Source organism: Ambystoma mexicanum, chromosome 6p (assembly GCF_040938575.1).
Source record: "Ambystoma mexicanum isolate Mex_15411 chromosome 6p, UKY_AmexF1_1, whole genome shotgun sequence".
In the NCBI taxonomy this organism is placed as follows: Eukaryota; Metazoa; Chordata; class Amphibia; order Caudata; family Ambystomatidae; genus Ambystoma; species Ambystoma mexicanum.
The window spans coordinates 1,029,103,601-1,029,120,101 of NC_090935.1; the positions used below are offsets into that span (position 1 = coordinate 1,029,103,601).

General features: G+C 42.7%; 1 protein-coding gene across 1 annotated transcript in view; it reads left to right on the forward strand.

Moving 5' to 3' along the window:
• LYRM7 (LYR motif containing 7) overlaps window positions 1-16,501 on the forward strand; it is a 185,310-nt gene that overhangs the window by 42,798 nt on the left and 126,011 nt on the right. The window contains exon 2 of the mRNA XM_069625630.1: window positions 3,843-3,915. Coding sequence (XP_069481731.1) covers window positions 3,843-3,915 — 73 coding nt within the window. The remainder of the gene's footprint in view (window positions 1-3,842; window positions 3,916-16,501) is intronic.

Sequence of the window (16,501 nt, forward strand, 5' to 3'; positions counted from 1 at the left end):
AGCCATTACAAGTATAGTGGTCCTCATGGGATGTGTGTGTTCTACCCTTGAGCCATCACCGGTATAGCCCTGATGAGGTGTGTGTTCTGAGCCATTACACATATAGCAGTCCTCATGGGATGTGCTTCTTCTGAACGAAAGTACAGTACAATGGAGGTCAGGTGGGCACCACTTGTGAATATTCCTCTTTTCAAATAAATCCCAATTATTTGTATTGTTCCAAAGGGTATTTGTTTTTCAATGGAGCTTACTGGGTCAAAAAAAGGTCCAATGACATCCGGACCTTAAAAACTATAATGGTATGAAAAACGGAGTGGAAACCACTCAATAACACCCAGTGCTCACTGTTTGCCTCCTGCCTGGAGGCTAAATTCAGTACTTGAATCTATATTCAATTGTTGGTTGAGTTGGATAATTCTTGAACATCAGCATAATCATTAAACTTGATTCTTTCAGAAAAAGTGATTTCAGCCACTTCATTTATCAAAGTTTTTACTCGGGTACTTGTGTTCAAATCACACAATATATCAGGCGTTTTCCCAATTCCTCTACAAAAAATCACAGATCTTGCCAATGCATTTCGGTGACTAGCACCATCTTCAGGGCTAAATTCCAACATAAATCACATCACGTAACACATGTGTATAAATTATGGATTATAAATGTTAAATGTACATACCAGCAAGGAGATTGCTTTCATCACATAAAAGAAATACAAAAGAGAAAAGTGCAATGTGAACGTTAGTTTCACCCTACGTGCAGCAGTCGTTACCATTTATCTTTAGTAAACGTGTGAATTCAGCCGGTGTGAATTCCATTATCTTAGTAAATGCGTAAACGCCTCATAAAAGTAGATACATCAATGCAGTGTCTCTGTTAAGAGAAGGAGAAAGACTATGAGCTCACTAGCTTATTCAGCGACCTTAACAGCTTGCGTGGAATGCCGTGACTCGGCAGAACCTCTTACCATGACTCTGCTCGCGAGCGAACTGCTCGTAGAACGGGCTGCAGCTGAATGTTACCTGCATCTTAAATGCATATCTCTGATGCAGACTCACTACCTCGCCTATTAACAGGATTTGAACTAACAGGCTGCACAATAATTTCTGCAGCAGGGTTATTGACCCACTGAGCTGCCTTTCCTAACAGGCTGTTGACACTGAAAGGCACATGGGTTAGGGCACTGGCAGTTGCATGTGAGGCTTTTCAGACATAAATGTATTGTCAAAATCTCTAAGCCTGTTTGGTCTATCCTACATTAGTCAGGAGATTCAAAATGAGGCTTTGAAATGTGGTAGATTTTTGGCAGTGGGACTCTGTAATCGGACATGGGATAAGCAGAGGTTTTGAAAAGCGCAAGACCGAGTAGAAGGGATTAAAGTATATGAAAGCAATGCCATCTGCTCACACTGTCGGAGGTTGGTGGGAAAGCTCAGACACTGTTCTTGCTCTGTACTTTAGCTTGCTTGAAAAAAATTCCAACACATATTTGTGCTTTCTTAACAGCAGCTCTGTTAAGAAATTCAGTTACTGTCCCAAAACATAGTAGTCCTGCTAAGAAATGTGGGCATGATGCAATCCTTCCTGCTGTGAATATTTGGCATTGTGCCATGATATGCGTATGGTACATCCGCTCCGTTGATAAATTAGGCTACTTGGCCTGATTATATAGCAGTCCTGTTGAGAGGTACAGGTACAATCTATGCCACTGAAAATATATACAGCACTGCTTCTGCCTGTATCCCTTATACCTGCTTGCGGTGGGTGGTCAGAAAGTTCAGACCTCATGCCTAGCTATGCAATTGGAGTGCTTCTGTGATGAAAAGAAAACAATGTACGAAATGCCCATTCTGCTGCAACGGCGCTGCCTCGATTAAAGCCAATTAAGCAGAAATGCAGCCTTTGTTTAAGACAATTCCCATTTTACACAATACTACCTGTGTCCTAAAGCAAAGTGAAAAACATGTTCATGATTCAAATGATTTAATAACACTGTAACCTAAAAAATGCAGGCTGTTGGACAAAGTTAACAAAACACATATTCCCTTTTACATTACTCAGAAAGTATTATCTTGATAGAATCATTAACAGAGGAGAGTGTTAGAAAAATGTCAACAGACCAGGACTCATCCCAGTTGCTTCTTTCAAGGAACTGTGTTGATTACTAAAGTAAAGTGTGAATTGGCAAGCTGTTGTCACCAATGAGCTCCATGATTTATTGGGGTGCTGCCATAAATAGCCTGTGTAAGTGGTACGCAAGGAAGAATTAAAAGGGCCGTATTGACAAGATTTCTGTGTGTAAAAAGGCCTGATAGTCACCTTATCTGGAGGGCTGCATCCTCCCATATCTCTCTTGGGAACCAGGTGGCTTTATAAAAAACACAGCCAAGGCACTGCTCTTGAGGACTCATTTCTGTGATGTATTTGCTCTATTCAGCCTGCCATCTACAGTTCGAATGGTCCTACCACTTCTCAATGAGGGCAGTATTACCACAACCTTGTTCAATACCCTAGATAGGTCTTGCCTTTAAGCCTCGTTCACACCAAAATGTGTCCTTCACTGCCATTATATTTAGATAATATTGGGAACGTAGCGTTACCTATCTCCTGCCTGAAACATCTGGGAACAGCCAAGTCTTGCAACAGTAACCAATCTCTACATGGCGCTACACCCCTCCTCCAAGGGCCTTGACAATCTGGACGCTTGCGGGGGGAGGTGAAATAAAATCTAATGAAATGTACAGGACAGAAGCTGATAAATGGGGCCTTGTACCCTGGAAAACTAACTCCAACAGGGTCTAGTTCAAAATGGTAGGATTCTGTTAATGTGGCAGATGGCCTTGATGCTAATGAGAATAATGCCTTTCCCACTTCATACTTGAACTTCTTCGCACTTCAGTCATATATTCGACAACTAACAAAAGCTTTCCCAACTGTAAAGACAACACATGCTATCTCTGGTAACTGCGACCAAAGCACAACCTAATTCAATTATGCTGGCTAAGAAACCTTTGAAGTTACATAAACCTAAACTCTAAATATAATTGATTGAATGTTTTGCTGCAGATAATGCACTCTAAAGATGTGTCAAAACTAAGTGCAATTTACACGTTGACAGAAAGGCTAAACAAATGTCAAAAATACTAGAATTTACACAGCCTGCATGTCTTCTCATGTTTTGGACGTTGCACCTGCATACCAACACTTGCCATAAAGGTGACGGCATCCGGATATTTTGCATGCAACCTGTTGCTCTCAAGGTATTTTTATTGGTCTCTCGGTCTGAGTGAGGTCTCGTGCAGTAATGTTTTCAGTGAGTTAAGTTATTGTTAAAGGAGTGGCAGCACATTTGAAAAGCGGCATCCCTTGCTACTAGTAATTCCCATTATTATTTTCCATGATTTACTTTTTGAATAGATAGAATGATTTTGAAATCCTAATTAGGATCTGTGTATGTGTATCTTTCTACAATAAGACCTATAGCAGTGTCTTGTAATGGACATTTTACAGAAATCAATAAATGGCTATAACCACAAGTACGAGCTAGGAGGCATTGTGAAAAAATGTACATAAAAACACCAAAGAACGTGGCTCTCCAAGCTGTTAGTAGTTCTTCACACGAATTGTGATGTGGCAATTGAGTATTAGTGAATTAGCTCATACAGGGTAAAGGATAGCAAAGGTAGATTGCAAAGACTCCCGTTTAAGGCCGAACAGACCCTCTATATTAACTGAAGTATTTCATCCAAAAAACTGTTTAGTGTGATTTTAAGAATATACATGTAAATAAATTAACTGAGAATGCGTTTACATGATATGCTTTGTTTTATCTTTCTACTTAGGTCTTGCGTCTTTTTAAAACTTTGCACAGGACAAGGCAGCAGGTTTTTAAGAATGATAACCAAGCATTAGAAGGTAGGAGAACTATAATCATGATGTTCAACATAAATTACTGTAGATTAAAATAAAATGACTTTGAAAGATAAAACATGGAGAGACTTCAAAAGAAGCTACAGAAAAATGCTCATAACCTGATTTTTTGATGCTACATATGACTCCCAAGTTATGGTGTCTAGCCAGTATAGCGCACCTCTTCTTTTAATGTGGTGTAAATACAGAATTCTAGGTATAATGCCATGTAAAACAGAGGGGCTTGTAAAAGCACAAGGCCTGATTGAGCTGGACACCATTTGGACTGATCCACATTAAAGACTAGAGAAGAAAGACATGTTTTTATTGCAGGTTTTATATTTTGCTCTGTTAGCAGAGTTGGCAATTGTGACATGGTTTGGGACTGGACCCTGTAAGGGGAGGGGGGGCAAGGGCAGGGACCCCTCCCATCCTGGGGGCTACAGCCATACTTAGGCAGGTGGGAAGGCATAGTTTAGAGTTTAAAAACAAATGTTTGCACCTGTGTAACCTAGGGAACGAATAGCCACAGATGGGTCCACAGTCTGATGAGTGTTTGAATGTTAGAACCAATGGAAGAGGGGTGAGGGAAACAAGAAGAGAACACTACCAAATGAGAGTGAACGAGAGACAGAGTGTGGGTTGTATGCGTGAGTTCATAAGGAGAGGAGGCGGACTGAGAGACCAAGCAGAGGAAGAACAGTGGAGTTGGTGGCAGGGTTTGTGCAGAGTGCAGGTGAGGTATTGGTTGTGAGGGAGTGGTACCATTTGTAAGTTTGAAGCTGTGAATGTGAGAGTGTGTGCAGGATTGATTGTAGCAGGAAAGGTCAGGAGAAGGGTGAGGAAAGAAGTGAGGGGCAGAGAATAGTGAGGAAAGAGGAGCAGATAGATGTATGAACATCAGTTTGACAGAAGGAAAGAGAAGCAGATGATTAACAGGGGAGTGAGACGAGATAGCAATGGAGAAGAGATCCTGAATATCCACGATGCAGTACGATGAGGTGGTAAATCAATGTCAGACCGGTTTGAGTTGTTCAGTAACCATTTGGTCGGCTTGATGCATGATGTGATGCTCCCAGTAACTCGAGACTAAGTCCGCCAATAAGCAGTTGGTTTCAGCCAACCAGGTTCTGACTCTTTTAAGGGTGCAGCAGCGTTGAGGTGTAGTGCTCAATGAAAGCGGATCATGAGGGCCACCAGGGTCGGTTCAACAGTTGGACAGCGAAGATGCACAAAAAGTACCTGAGGTTCACGGTTGGTGGTTCTCACTATCAATTTTGAGCTCTGCCATTCAGGCTGACCTCCGCCCCAAGGGTTTTCACCAAGCTGATGGCGATAGTGGCAGCAAGTCTCAGGATATGGGGGATTCACGTCTACCCCTACCTGGAAGACTGGTTGATCAGGGCTAGCCCAGGAACATCTCAGTATCACCTGCCACTCCCTACACAGACTGGGCTTCTCCCTCAATTACAAGAAGTCCCATATGATACCATTCCAGAGACTCCAGTTCATCGGAGCGGTCTTGCATACTTACTCGGGGAAAGCCTCGCCTCCCGAGGTGAGAGCTCAAACATTCAGCAGATGATAGCAAAATTCCAGAATGCCCAAAATCTTCTGGCCTTCGATTTATTTGAGGATGCTCGGTCTCATGGCATCCTGCATTTTCCTGGTTCCAGAGGCTCGATTGAGAATGTGATCCCTTCAATGGGCTCTCAGAACTCTGTGGTCCGAATTTGCAGGGAATATGTCAGATCAACTGCAAGTTCCGAGTAGAGTTGCTCAAGACCTGATTTGGTGGGCTGGCGAGGACAAAATTCTCAAGGGAGATTCTTTTTGGCAACCATGACCAGAGATGACAGTAGTGATGGACGCCTCACTCACAGGGTGAAGAGCCCACACCAATGAACTGACAGACTAGCGCTCACGGCCTTCCTGCTCTCTGTACAGGGAAAGAATGTCCTGATAATGATGGACAACACAGTGGCCATGTACTACCTCAACAAGAGAGGAGGTGTAGGGTCACTACCACTGTGCAGCGAGGCAATGCAGCTCTGGTTCTGGGCAATACAAGAAGGAATCTCTATAAGCAGCTCACCTAGCCGGAGAGCAGAACACGGCGGCGGACACTCTGAGCAGGCAGAGCACAGTCTCCCACGAGTGGGTACTAGCTCAGGAAGTCCTTCAACAGATCTTCACCCTTTGAGGAACCGCTCAAGTGGATCTGTTTGCGACCGGTGCCAACCGGAAGTGCAATCAGTACTGCTCAAGGGACTTTTCTCCAAGAGGAGCTCTAGGCGATGCATTCGTAGTGCACTGTGAATTTCCACTCCTGTACGTGTATCCTCCAGTCCCCGTGATTCCTCACGTAATCAGGAGGTTGAGAAAGTTCGGGAAACCCATGATCCTAATTGCCCCGGATTGGGCCAGGAGGACGTGGTACCCGGACCTTCTGTAAATGTTCATCTGCCCTCCAATACGTCTTCCACAAAGAGAGGATCTTCTCTCGCAAGGGGGAGGACGGGTTCTCCATTCGGAGGTCAAGACACTCCGCCTTCACGCATGGTCTCTGAGAGGCTGAGATACAAGGATTGGGACCTTCTGGACGACGTAATGGAGATTTTGCCAGAGAAGGCCAGCATGAAATCCTTGTACCAGTGTTGTTGGAATAAATTCAGTAACTGGTGCAAGGACAAGAATGTTGATCATTTTCAATGTGGCACTCCTATGGTGCTTTCTTTCCTGTTGCATATGGCTAATCTGGGGCTCCAGATTTGAACCATAAAAGGATACCTGGTGGCGCTTTCCATTTTCAAGTTACCTTTTTAATTGTTCAATTTCTGAAGGGACTCACTAATGTGTATCCTCCAGTCCCATTTAATGTCCCTGCTTGGGATTTAAACCTTGTGTTAAGGTTTCTAACTTGTTCCCCTTCTGAGCCTTTACATTCCTGCCCGTTAAGGCTCTTAACTCTGAAAACTGCACTACTTGTGAAAACTGCACTACTTGTGGCATTAACATCAGCCCACAGGGTAAGTGAGTTGCAGGCCCTTTTATGCAAGCCTCCTCATACAACATTTCATATCATTCCTGCTGAAAGTAGTCTCTGACTTCCATCTGTCGCAGAAGATAACACTTCCATCTTTCTAGCCTTCTCCTCATTTCGGTAAGGAGGAGGAAAGGCTGCATAGGCCGGATCCAAAATGGGCTTTAAGCTTTTATATTGCAAGAATGACAGAATTTCGCCATGATGATCAATATTTGTGGGATACACCGCCCTAAATTGAGACTTGCAGTAACTAAACAAACCATATCCCGGTGGATTACACTGGCTATTGGCGAATGCTACAGGTTAGCAGGCAATGTCCCGCCGGAAGGGCTTCAAGCTCATTCCACGAGGGTCATGGCACCTGCCGCTGCTCTACAAAGGAAAGTCCCAGTAATTGATATCTGCTCTGCGGCGACCTGGTCGTCCGTTCATACGTTTGTTAAGCATTATTGCTTAGACTCTTCATCCAATCAAGGAGGTTTTTTTGCGAAGGCAGTCCTTCATTCCATTCATGACTAAATTAAATACTACTCCCTACTCCAAATTGTCACTGCTTTGGGAGTCTATCAAAGATGAGGAATACGTGGGAGGACACAATCTATTGGAAGAACAAGTTACTTAACCCTGGTAACGTTCTTTCGACTGAATGTTCCTCCCATGTATTCCTCATCGTCCCTCCCAGCCTACCCCACCGTACACTTTACTTGAATTACACTCTCCGTTACCGGAGAGCTTGCGGCTTGCGGTACGCCTAGTTAGTTCCTCGATTTATGGAATGAAAAAACGGAACTGAAGCCAACGGGCCCTGCACAAGCTATTTACACTACTGATGACGTCGACCTCCACGGCGGCCCTCGAGGGACATCGAGGCCACAACATTGTGCACAGCGCCCTCCGCTGAGAAATCTGTTTTCCAAAGCAGCAAACCTGGTGAGATACGAATATCAAAGATGAGGAAAACATGGGAGGAGCATCCAGTCGAAAGAACGTTACCAGGGTTAAGTAACTCGTTCTTCTTGTGTATTTTAACTCTGAAAGTTCGTGTGGTATTCTTTACAAACGCCCACTCTCTATTTTATTCATAAAACATTTATCTTCCTGGAGTTGTCACATTCTTGTATCATCTTTTTCTTGCCTTCCTCAGTACTCTTTTCTCTAATATCGAATGAACTCCTAAAACTTAGACTCTTTCTTTAAATAAGGATTAAAGTCTCTTCTTGAATATATCTTCACTCTTGACACTACTCCTATATTCTAATCCAATGTCTCACTGAAACGAAGAACAACACTAATCACCTCCAGGCAACAGTACTCAAAAAACGGATGACTCGATGATGCCGCGCATGCTCTTGGCTGACTGACTTAACTTCTACTGAACATTCTTACGTGGAAACACTGTCTTCGCTCATCATTCACTCTTATGAAAACCAGAGGACACTGCTACATAGCCCATGCGCACTATGCTGAATCAAGACACTGTCTCTAAACCATGTGCTCCGTAAATAAAGATAAAAGCTGGCTCCTAGATCATGCACGCAGCGTTTAATGAAAGACACAACTCCTTTAGTCATGCCCGAGCTTGCTCATGAAAACAACGTTACGTCTTTTGGATTAGTTGATCATTCAGAACTGGCGCGCAAATGTTTAACTGCTCTCATCCATTTTGAGGTAACAGTAGCGAACACTGATCCTGTAAACATGCGCATTAAACCAATCTTTCAGTCTTTTTATTTTTGCATACGGAACAGCATTTGAAAATTACTTCCTCTAATACAACAACAAGAAGGTAAAACGAGGTGCTCCTTGAAAGAAAGGCTAACTAACTAAATACCTAAACTAAACTTAAATAAACTTTGAGTTTCATTTGTTATATTTTTGAAAACTTGAATTCCTGGACTTCACTGAAGAACTTAATCGCTGATGCGGACCGCCACACATTCAGCTTGTCTTGTCCTGTGCTGTCTTGAACTTTCCTGGTTTAATTCCTGATTGGAATTGGACTGCTTTCCTGAATTGGGTCTAAAAGTAAGGGCTCAAAGACACAGGACCTTCCTGCTTAAGGAATGACAATAAAGGGCAGTTGGAAAAGTCTGTTTTGAGACTAGGTCCTCAAATCCACCAATCAGCTGCCTGAAAACTAACTTCACCAATCAATTGCCTGATCCTTCAGCGCCATGTTGGTTTGGGAAGCATTCCCCCCTGTAAAACAGAGTAGTTAAAGCCAACACCAAATGAACTTCACTGGATATAAATGTTCATTCATAAAATAACAAACCCATGTGCCCTTTTTCCCAGTAGAACAGAAATCACATACTCTGCATAACCTACAACAACCTGCTTGTATAACCAGAACTTGACAGTACCCCTCCTTAGGCCCTGACCTCAGGGCCTGGTTTAGCTGGAAATCGTTTATGAAACTTGGCAACTAATAGTGGGTCATGAACATCTTCAGCAAACTCCCAAGACCTCTCTTCAGGACCGTAACCTACCCACTCGATAAAAAACAGAATGTTTCCTTTAGATTTCCTAAAATCTATTATTGCTTTTGCTTCATACTCTTCTGAATCTGCATCCACCAAAACAGGTTGAGGTACGGGCCTACGCCAAGTTTCCTTGATCACAGGCTTAAGTAAAGTAACATTTTTATGTTTATGTTTATTACATTTATATTGCACACCTATTAACCCAAAGGCTTGAGGGCGCAGACAAGACAAAACACCAGTATAAAACACAGAGCTGTAAAACCAAAACATTCAAGATATGCAAGGTCTAGTAATTACCCCTAAAGAGAATTTCTAAATCCGGAATTAAATCAACAAAAAGAAGCGAAAGTAACAATACTCTTGGGGACAAGCCATGTGTATAATAGACCACCCAAAACTGCAATTAGAGGATCAGATTACAGTTTGAGGTCCCTTTGGGCAGATATCTGCATCGTCTGAGAAAAGCCGGTAGGGTGCTTACCCCACAGCCCACTAGAATACAATCAGTATTAGGTAGTGAGCACCAGTCACTCAAGTCTATCCTTTTAATGATCAATAAGTCATTGAGTCTGACTACTCCTGGACCTGTTCTCTGGCGAAGCCATGCAAGGTTCTTATAGCGCAACGCATCTTTGGACTCTTTCTCTTTGATTTTCTGAACGTTAGTTATGTTGAAATTTCTCTGGTCCATAGCAAGATCGCGAAAGTTCGAATTCCTTATCGTTGGCATTTGAGATTTCTTTTATTGTAAATTTCGTAGAAATATATCCTTTTCAGTTTAGCGTTCATGGCTGAGGGCTGATTAACCTCTTTATGGCTGACATTGGGTCCATGCAAAGAAGGGGGAAGATCAGTTTCCTGAATTATATCCGCACTGGAGGATTTTGACAATTATTTGCCTGTCTAGTATGACCCAATTGGCCCAATGGGGAACCCAAAGGATCCTTGTTACCAACGTCAGTTTGGGTCGCTTGATCTATCATTTTCTTTTGTGTGGGAGTTTGACAGGCAATATTTGCCCTGGAGTCCTGTGACAAGACGTCAGTGCTACAATGCCCATGAGTCTGAGAGGCAGAATTCACTTAGGGCATTCGTGAAGCTACTACCCAGTCGTTTAATGCATCCACCAAAAGACTAAGGTCGAATGGTTCCTTGCACAGGAGTAACTCTTTCGCAATATTGGCCATAAGTTCCGGCCATTGGGAGAGGGACAAGTCCTCAAATGAATCGGGATTGGGTACACCACTCTGTTGGGGTGCCAGAAGTGGTAAAGATGACGGTGTCTCAGGCTGTACCGTCTCAGAACTTCTCATTGGTGGAGCATTAGTAGTGAACACTGGCCTCCTGTTATCCAAGGAGATGTGTGGGCTGGCCATCGGTGCATGTGGACTGTGGGTTGTGATCAAATGCGGTCTATCCATGACCTGTGTTGTATTTGATGCTTTATGCAGAGGGGTAGGGTCTTTAGAGAAGATCATTTTGTTGGCAGGGGGGTTACTTTGTTTTTGTTGCACTCTTAGCCTTGTGCGCTCACTGAGCGCTAGGACCTCCAGTACACGGTCTCTGTTAATCACTGGGTAGCGGACCATAGATTCCCCAATACTCCCTGTGACCTTAGTGTCAATTATTGTTGACTTAGTGCCCAGTTTCTTATGAGCAGCCATGCTGCGGGGCGAGTTCAATGCGCGTCAAGTGAGGTGCAGGAGGCACCAATGTGGGACCCAGGCCAACCCCCGGATTCAACTCCCAAGGACTGGGTTTTCCACAGAAGAGTACCAGCAGAGCATGTGAGAGTCTTACTTGTCTCTTACCGCCCTGTCTCTCCTGTGGCTCCAGCACCTTGTGCAAGGCATCCCGTGTCCACCGCAGACCCACCCGAAGTTTGCTTGCAGTCGGAGAAGTCTGGGATGTAGTCGGGACGTGGTCCAGGAATCTAGGCGTTCAGGCAGAACCGAAGAGATCTCAGCCGCCGCCGCCGCCGCCAAGGACGCTGACACCGAGCGGGGATGATTAAAGGACCTAAACGCACGAATAGCCGCACTCTAGCAGAGGCTAACGCCGCTTCTGACATCACCGAGTGGAGAATAGTGCAACTATAGGGGAACTGTGTGGTCTAAAGTGAAAGGTCAGGTAAATTCTTAGATTATGATATAACTTCAATCTCACAACCACTGGATTAATTATTCTCTCCACCTCAAAGGGACCAACAAATCTTGGGCTAAACTTTCTGTTTATCCTAAGAAATCTTGTGGCTAGCCAAACTAATTCCCGCACACCATACCTATGACAAGGTTGACTTTTTCTATCTGCAAAAGACTTTCTTTACTTTGCTGTAAGACTTTGGTTGTTTTTGTTAACCCCTCTTTCAAGGTTTGCAATCTCTCCTCCACAGCTGGACTAGATAGAACCTCACCAACCAAATCCTGAACAAATCGTTGGTGAACCCCCCTAATACAAATGAAAGTAGACCTAGAGGTTGAATCCTTCTTGAAGTTATTAAATCCGCATTCTGCCATCCCGAGAAGATTAAACCAGCTTTTGCTTTTCTGACTAGAACAAAGTAAATACCTTTCCAATTCTTGATTAACACGCTCAACTTGACCATTAATATCTGGGTGATAGCCAGAGGTTAAATGAATTTCTATTACCAATCTTTTACAAAAGGCTCCCCAACATTTTTTAAATAAATTGAGCTCCTCGATCCGAAATGACTCGATTAGGCAATCCATGTAAAGGTACCGCCTCTTCACAAAACTTTTGAGCAAGAGCAGATGCAGTAACCTGCCCTTTCACAGGCATAAAATGACCTTCTTAGTTAAACAGTCCACCACAACCAGAATGGTAGAACAACCTTGATCTTCACGCAGCTCCACAATATAGTCGACATACACTGTATGCCAAGGCCGAGGAGGAATAGGTAAAGACTCCAATATTCCCAAAGGTTTTCCTCCACCAGTCTTGGATTTCGCACAACCCTGACAGGTTTTTACAAAATTCTGGACATCATCCCTGATCGAATTCCACCAGAAATTGCTCTGCACCAGCTCCAACAACATCTTGATTCCCGGATGGCCTGTGAAAACAGATTCATGGCATTCCTTTAGAATTCCTTCCTGCAGTTTCTTACATGAAATAAATAACTTAGTTCTACAATAGGGCAAACCTTCTTTAATGGATCATTCCGGTTCTTGTCACACCCACTCTTCCATCTGAACCAATATCATCTCTTGCCGAATTTCTTCATAAGATTTTCCACTGGAAGTGTATTTGCAGATACAAAATGTTCTTCAGAAATCGCAGATTGTGGACTGATTTCCACTTCAATTTTGTTTCTGGGAAACTGCTTTGACAGAGCATCTGCTTTTCCATTTATTTTTCCTGGTCTATAGGTAACTACAAAATCAAAGTTGGCAAAAAACAAACTTTAACCCCTATCTTGGGGTTAAAGTTTTTTTTTACTGATTTTAAAAACAACAAATTTCTGTGATCCGTGAGAACCGTTACTGTATGTCTTGCCCCCATACAATAATGACGCCACTCAACAAAAGCTGACCTCATCGCCAGTAATTCTTTATCCATAATGGTGTGATTACACTCTGTAACTGAGAAAGTTTTTGAAAAATAAGCCACAGGATGCAACTGTCCTGTATCCCCATGACGCTGAGACAGAATGTCTCCCATAGCTGAATCTGAAGCATCAGCTTCCACAAAAAAGGCCTTAGAAACATCTGTATGTAATAAAATGGGTCCCGAAAAATAAATCTTTCAAAATCTTGAAAGCTTCTTCAGCCTCTTGACTCCAAACAAATTTGACTCCCTTCTTTAAGAGTCTAGTAATAGGGAAAATGATCAAAGAAAAATCTTTAATGAAGCTCCTGTAAAAGTTGGGGAACCCGTGTGGGAGTTGGCCAATCCTTAACTGCTTGTACCTTTCATTTCCAAACCTAGAGGAGAGATTGCAAAACCCAGAAATTCCACAATTTGCATATGAAATTGACTTGTTTCTAAGTTGGCAAAATGCTCGAAATGCAACATGAAAATGTTTGCATACGTAGGAGCAACGGCCGAGCCCATAGATGTTCCTGATATCTGCAAAAATAATTTACCATCATATCTAAAGTAGCTTTTATGTAGAATCAGATGTTGGCAAAGACTTTTTGGATTTGGACATATTAGTGTTGCAACAGAAACCACTCCACCGCCTCTATACCTTCTCCGTGAGGTTTACAGGCTGTTACCATCTAGTGAAAACAAAATGAGATTAGGGTCAGTGAGCTCTAATTCACCTAACAATTGTAGGAAATTAGGTGTCCTTCAGGTATTTTGATGTCTGTTGTACCATTGTTTGTAAGACAGTATCTAGATAAATGGCAACCCATACATTTGTTTGATATTGATAATTACAGATATTCATCCCTCACTGGCTAGTGTGAGGAGTCGTCAATGAAACTCGGACACAAGTTTGCCATGTTTTTGGTTAAAGGATTTTATTGAAAATAAAAGGGGTTGTTAAAAGGCCTCTCTGATCATGCTCTAAGAGGAATTTCCCTACCTAAACCAAAACTAAGGATCTGTCTGTCAGGATGTCAAAAACAATACTGTCATGTGTTCAAAGTTCTAATCTGACCCTCACACTATAAACTAAACTCTTAAGGAGAAAAGAGGAAATCTCTGTAACCTTGGGAAGTTCAGAGAAGGTGTTCATAAAGGAAGAATAAATGGTTCGAACAAAATTTCTTCAAAGAAGAAAGTCTTAGTTCCCTTCCCCTCGGTTCTTCTTTACTCGTTTTCTTAATTTTTTTTTTTTTTAATACAACAGTTCTTTGGGCCTCTCAACTACCACACTTGCACACAAAAAGTCTGGCTTTACAATTTTAATTTCTTTTAGGGCAGCTAGTATTTCTCTCTCTCAGGTGGTGTGGTTTCTTCTTTCTTGTTTAACACAATCTACTTCAATTGCCTGGTATACTCTCCTGCCCTGACGTCTGTTTCACACCCTTGTGACACACACTTTTGACTGGCTGGTATACTCTCCTGCCTGGACCTTAGTTTATTCAGGGTCTTTACCCGTTCCAAAAGCTGCTTATATATAACGTTGGATAATGTATCCCTCTGATATGTTCTCCTCTCTCTGCTTCTTAAGTATCTGCACTGTGTACATTCACACATTAGAAGAGGGGTGGTTTGTGACTTAAATTCCCCTTTTTCAATATGTCAATTCTTGATCTCTTTCTCTGTTAAGTTATTCCCAAATGTTCACACTCTCTGTGCTCACCGATAAGCCCCGTTGTCCACGCTGCTTCTGAGTGGACTTACTGTTTTTCTTTGGCATTGGCAAGGTTCCCCCATGTCCGGTTGTTTCTAGCATTGATTATCTGTGCAGGACAAGGGGTAGGGGTCTCACTCAGGATTTTAAGGACACCCGAGATTGTGTGCAAAAGCAATTGCATGTGATCACTGAGCCACGCTCAGGATGGGATGTTGTCATGCTGGGATCTCTTAAATTAGCCATCCTAGATGCAAGGTCTCTAGTTAAGCATACCATTGATGTGCATGATTACATAGTCGAAAATAACATTGACATTATGTGTCTTACAGAAACCTGGCTACTTGACTCACATGGTCCCATAAGAGAACAAGTGACGTTCCTGCCTACCAAGACCCCCCCACACTCCCCGTCCCCCAGGCTACTCCTTTTTTTGTTGTAAAAAACGGATTATTGGACATTGGGTTGGCGTCGCCATCATCTGTAAAAACCACCTTGGCATGTATGAGGCTAAAGGGGTTGTGACGGATGTGAGACCCTACACACTAAAATCACGCCAAATCACAACAACAGTATCAACTTAATGCTGCTTTTTAGACCACCTGGTGAAATGCTCTTGTTTAATGAAAACATTTTTCATTGTGTATCTCCCTTGCAGAACTTTAACTGCTCTATAAATCTCCTGGGTGATTTAAGATTTATGGAAAGGAGACCCAAGAGATAAGAGAGCCACGGACTTGGAACAATCTTTAAACAACATGAATATCTCTGTACACAACTCCACCCCCTCACACATAAAGGGCAATACCCTAGATTGGCTTACAAGCGGTAATATCCGTCTGACAGATGTGACCACAACCTCTTGTGTGTGGTCGGATCATTTCTTCCTCACAAGCTTGGTGGAACTCCCAGAACCCCTCTTCCACAAACATGATGTACCACGCAAAGTTTTTGAAGAAATTACTGTACAGTTAGGGCTGCTGACCTAGCCGGATGATGGGTAACTTGATGTTGAATACTATCGACAAAGACTCTTTAGTAAAGAGTTATAACACGTACATCGAATTATTGTTAAACCGGATTGCCCCGATTAAACTTAGAAGTGTCGGGGAATGTCCCAACCGCCATAAGTGGTTTACCCCCAAACTCGCCTTGCTTAAAAAAAAGGAAAGTCAGGCTGAACATAACTGGCTTAAAGACAAAGTACTGAAGAACAAGGAGAATTGGAAACTAAGAGCGAATACAAACTCAAGATACAGTAGGCAAAACAAAACTACTATAATGAACAAATTACAAAAGCAAGTAACAAAACTAAAGCGCTTGGGAAAAACCTAATGTTCCGAATCAAACCCTTAACCCTGATAAAGACGATTGTGTTAAGGCTCAAAAAGCATTTGCAGATAAAATCAGATTAACGCGGGTCAGAATATAGAAGGACCTGGATCAGATAGACTCGATGAATATTTTTGAAACTATTGGAGGAAAGAAAAAAACAACAAAAAAACCTACTACCCCCGTTTCATTTCTCTGGGGTCACAAATAATGAGGTTAACATATTGAGTGACATGCACCCCACTAACTGTCCAGGAGGTTTGTTACCCTCGAAAACATATTCTTGAACATTATATATATTTGCGCCGTTTCTCCATATATTTATCAATGCTTCCTTTGCACCACACTGTCTGGTTTCCGTGACCATCAAAGATGCAGTGGTCACCCCCCCTCGTGAAATAATAAGGGCTGTATCCGAAGGATCCTACGAACCATAGGCCCATTACTAACACCCCTTTTCTTAAG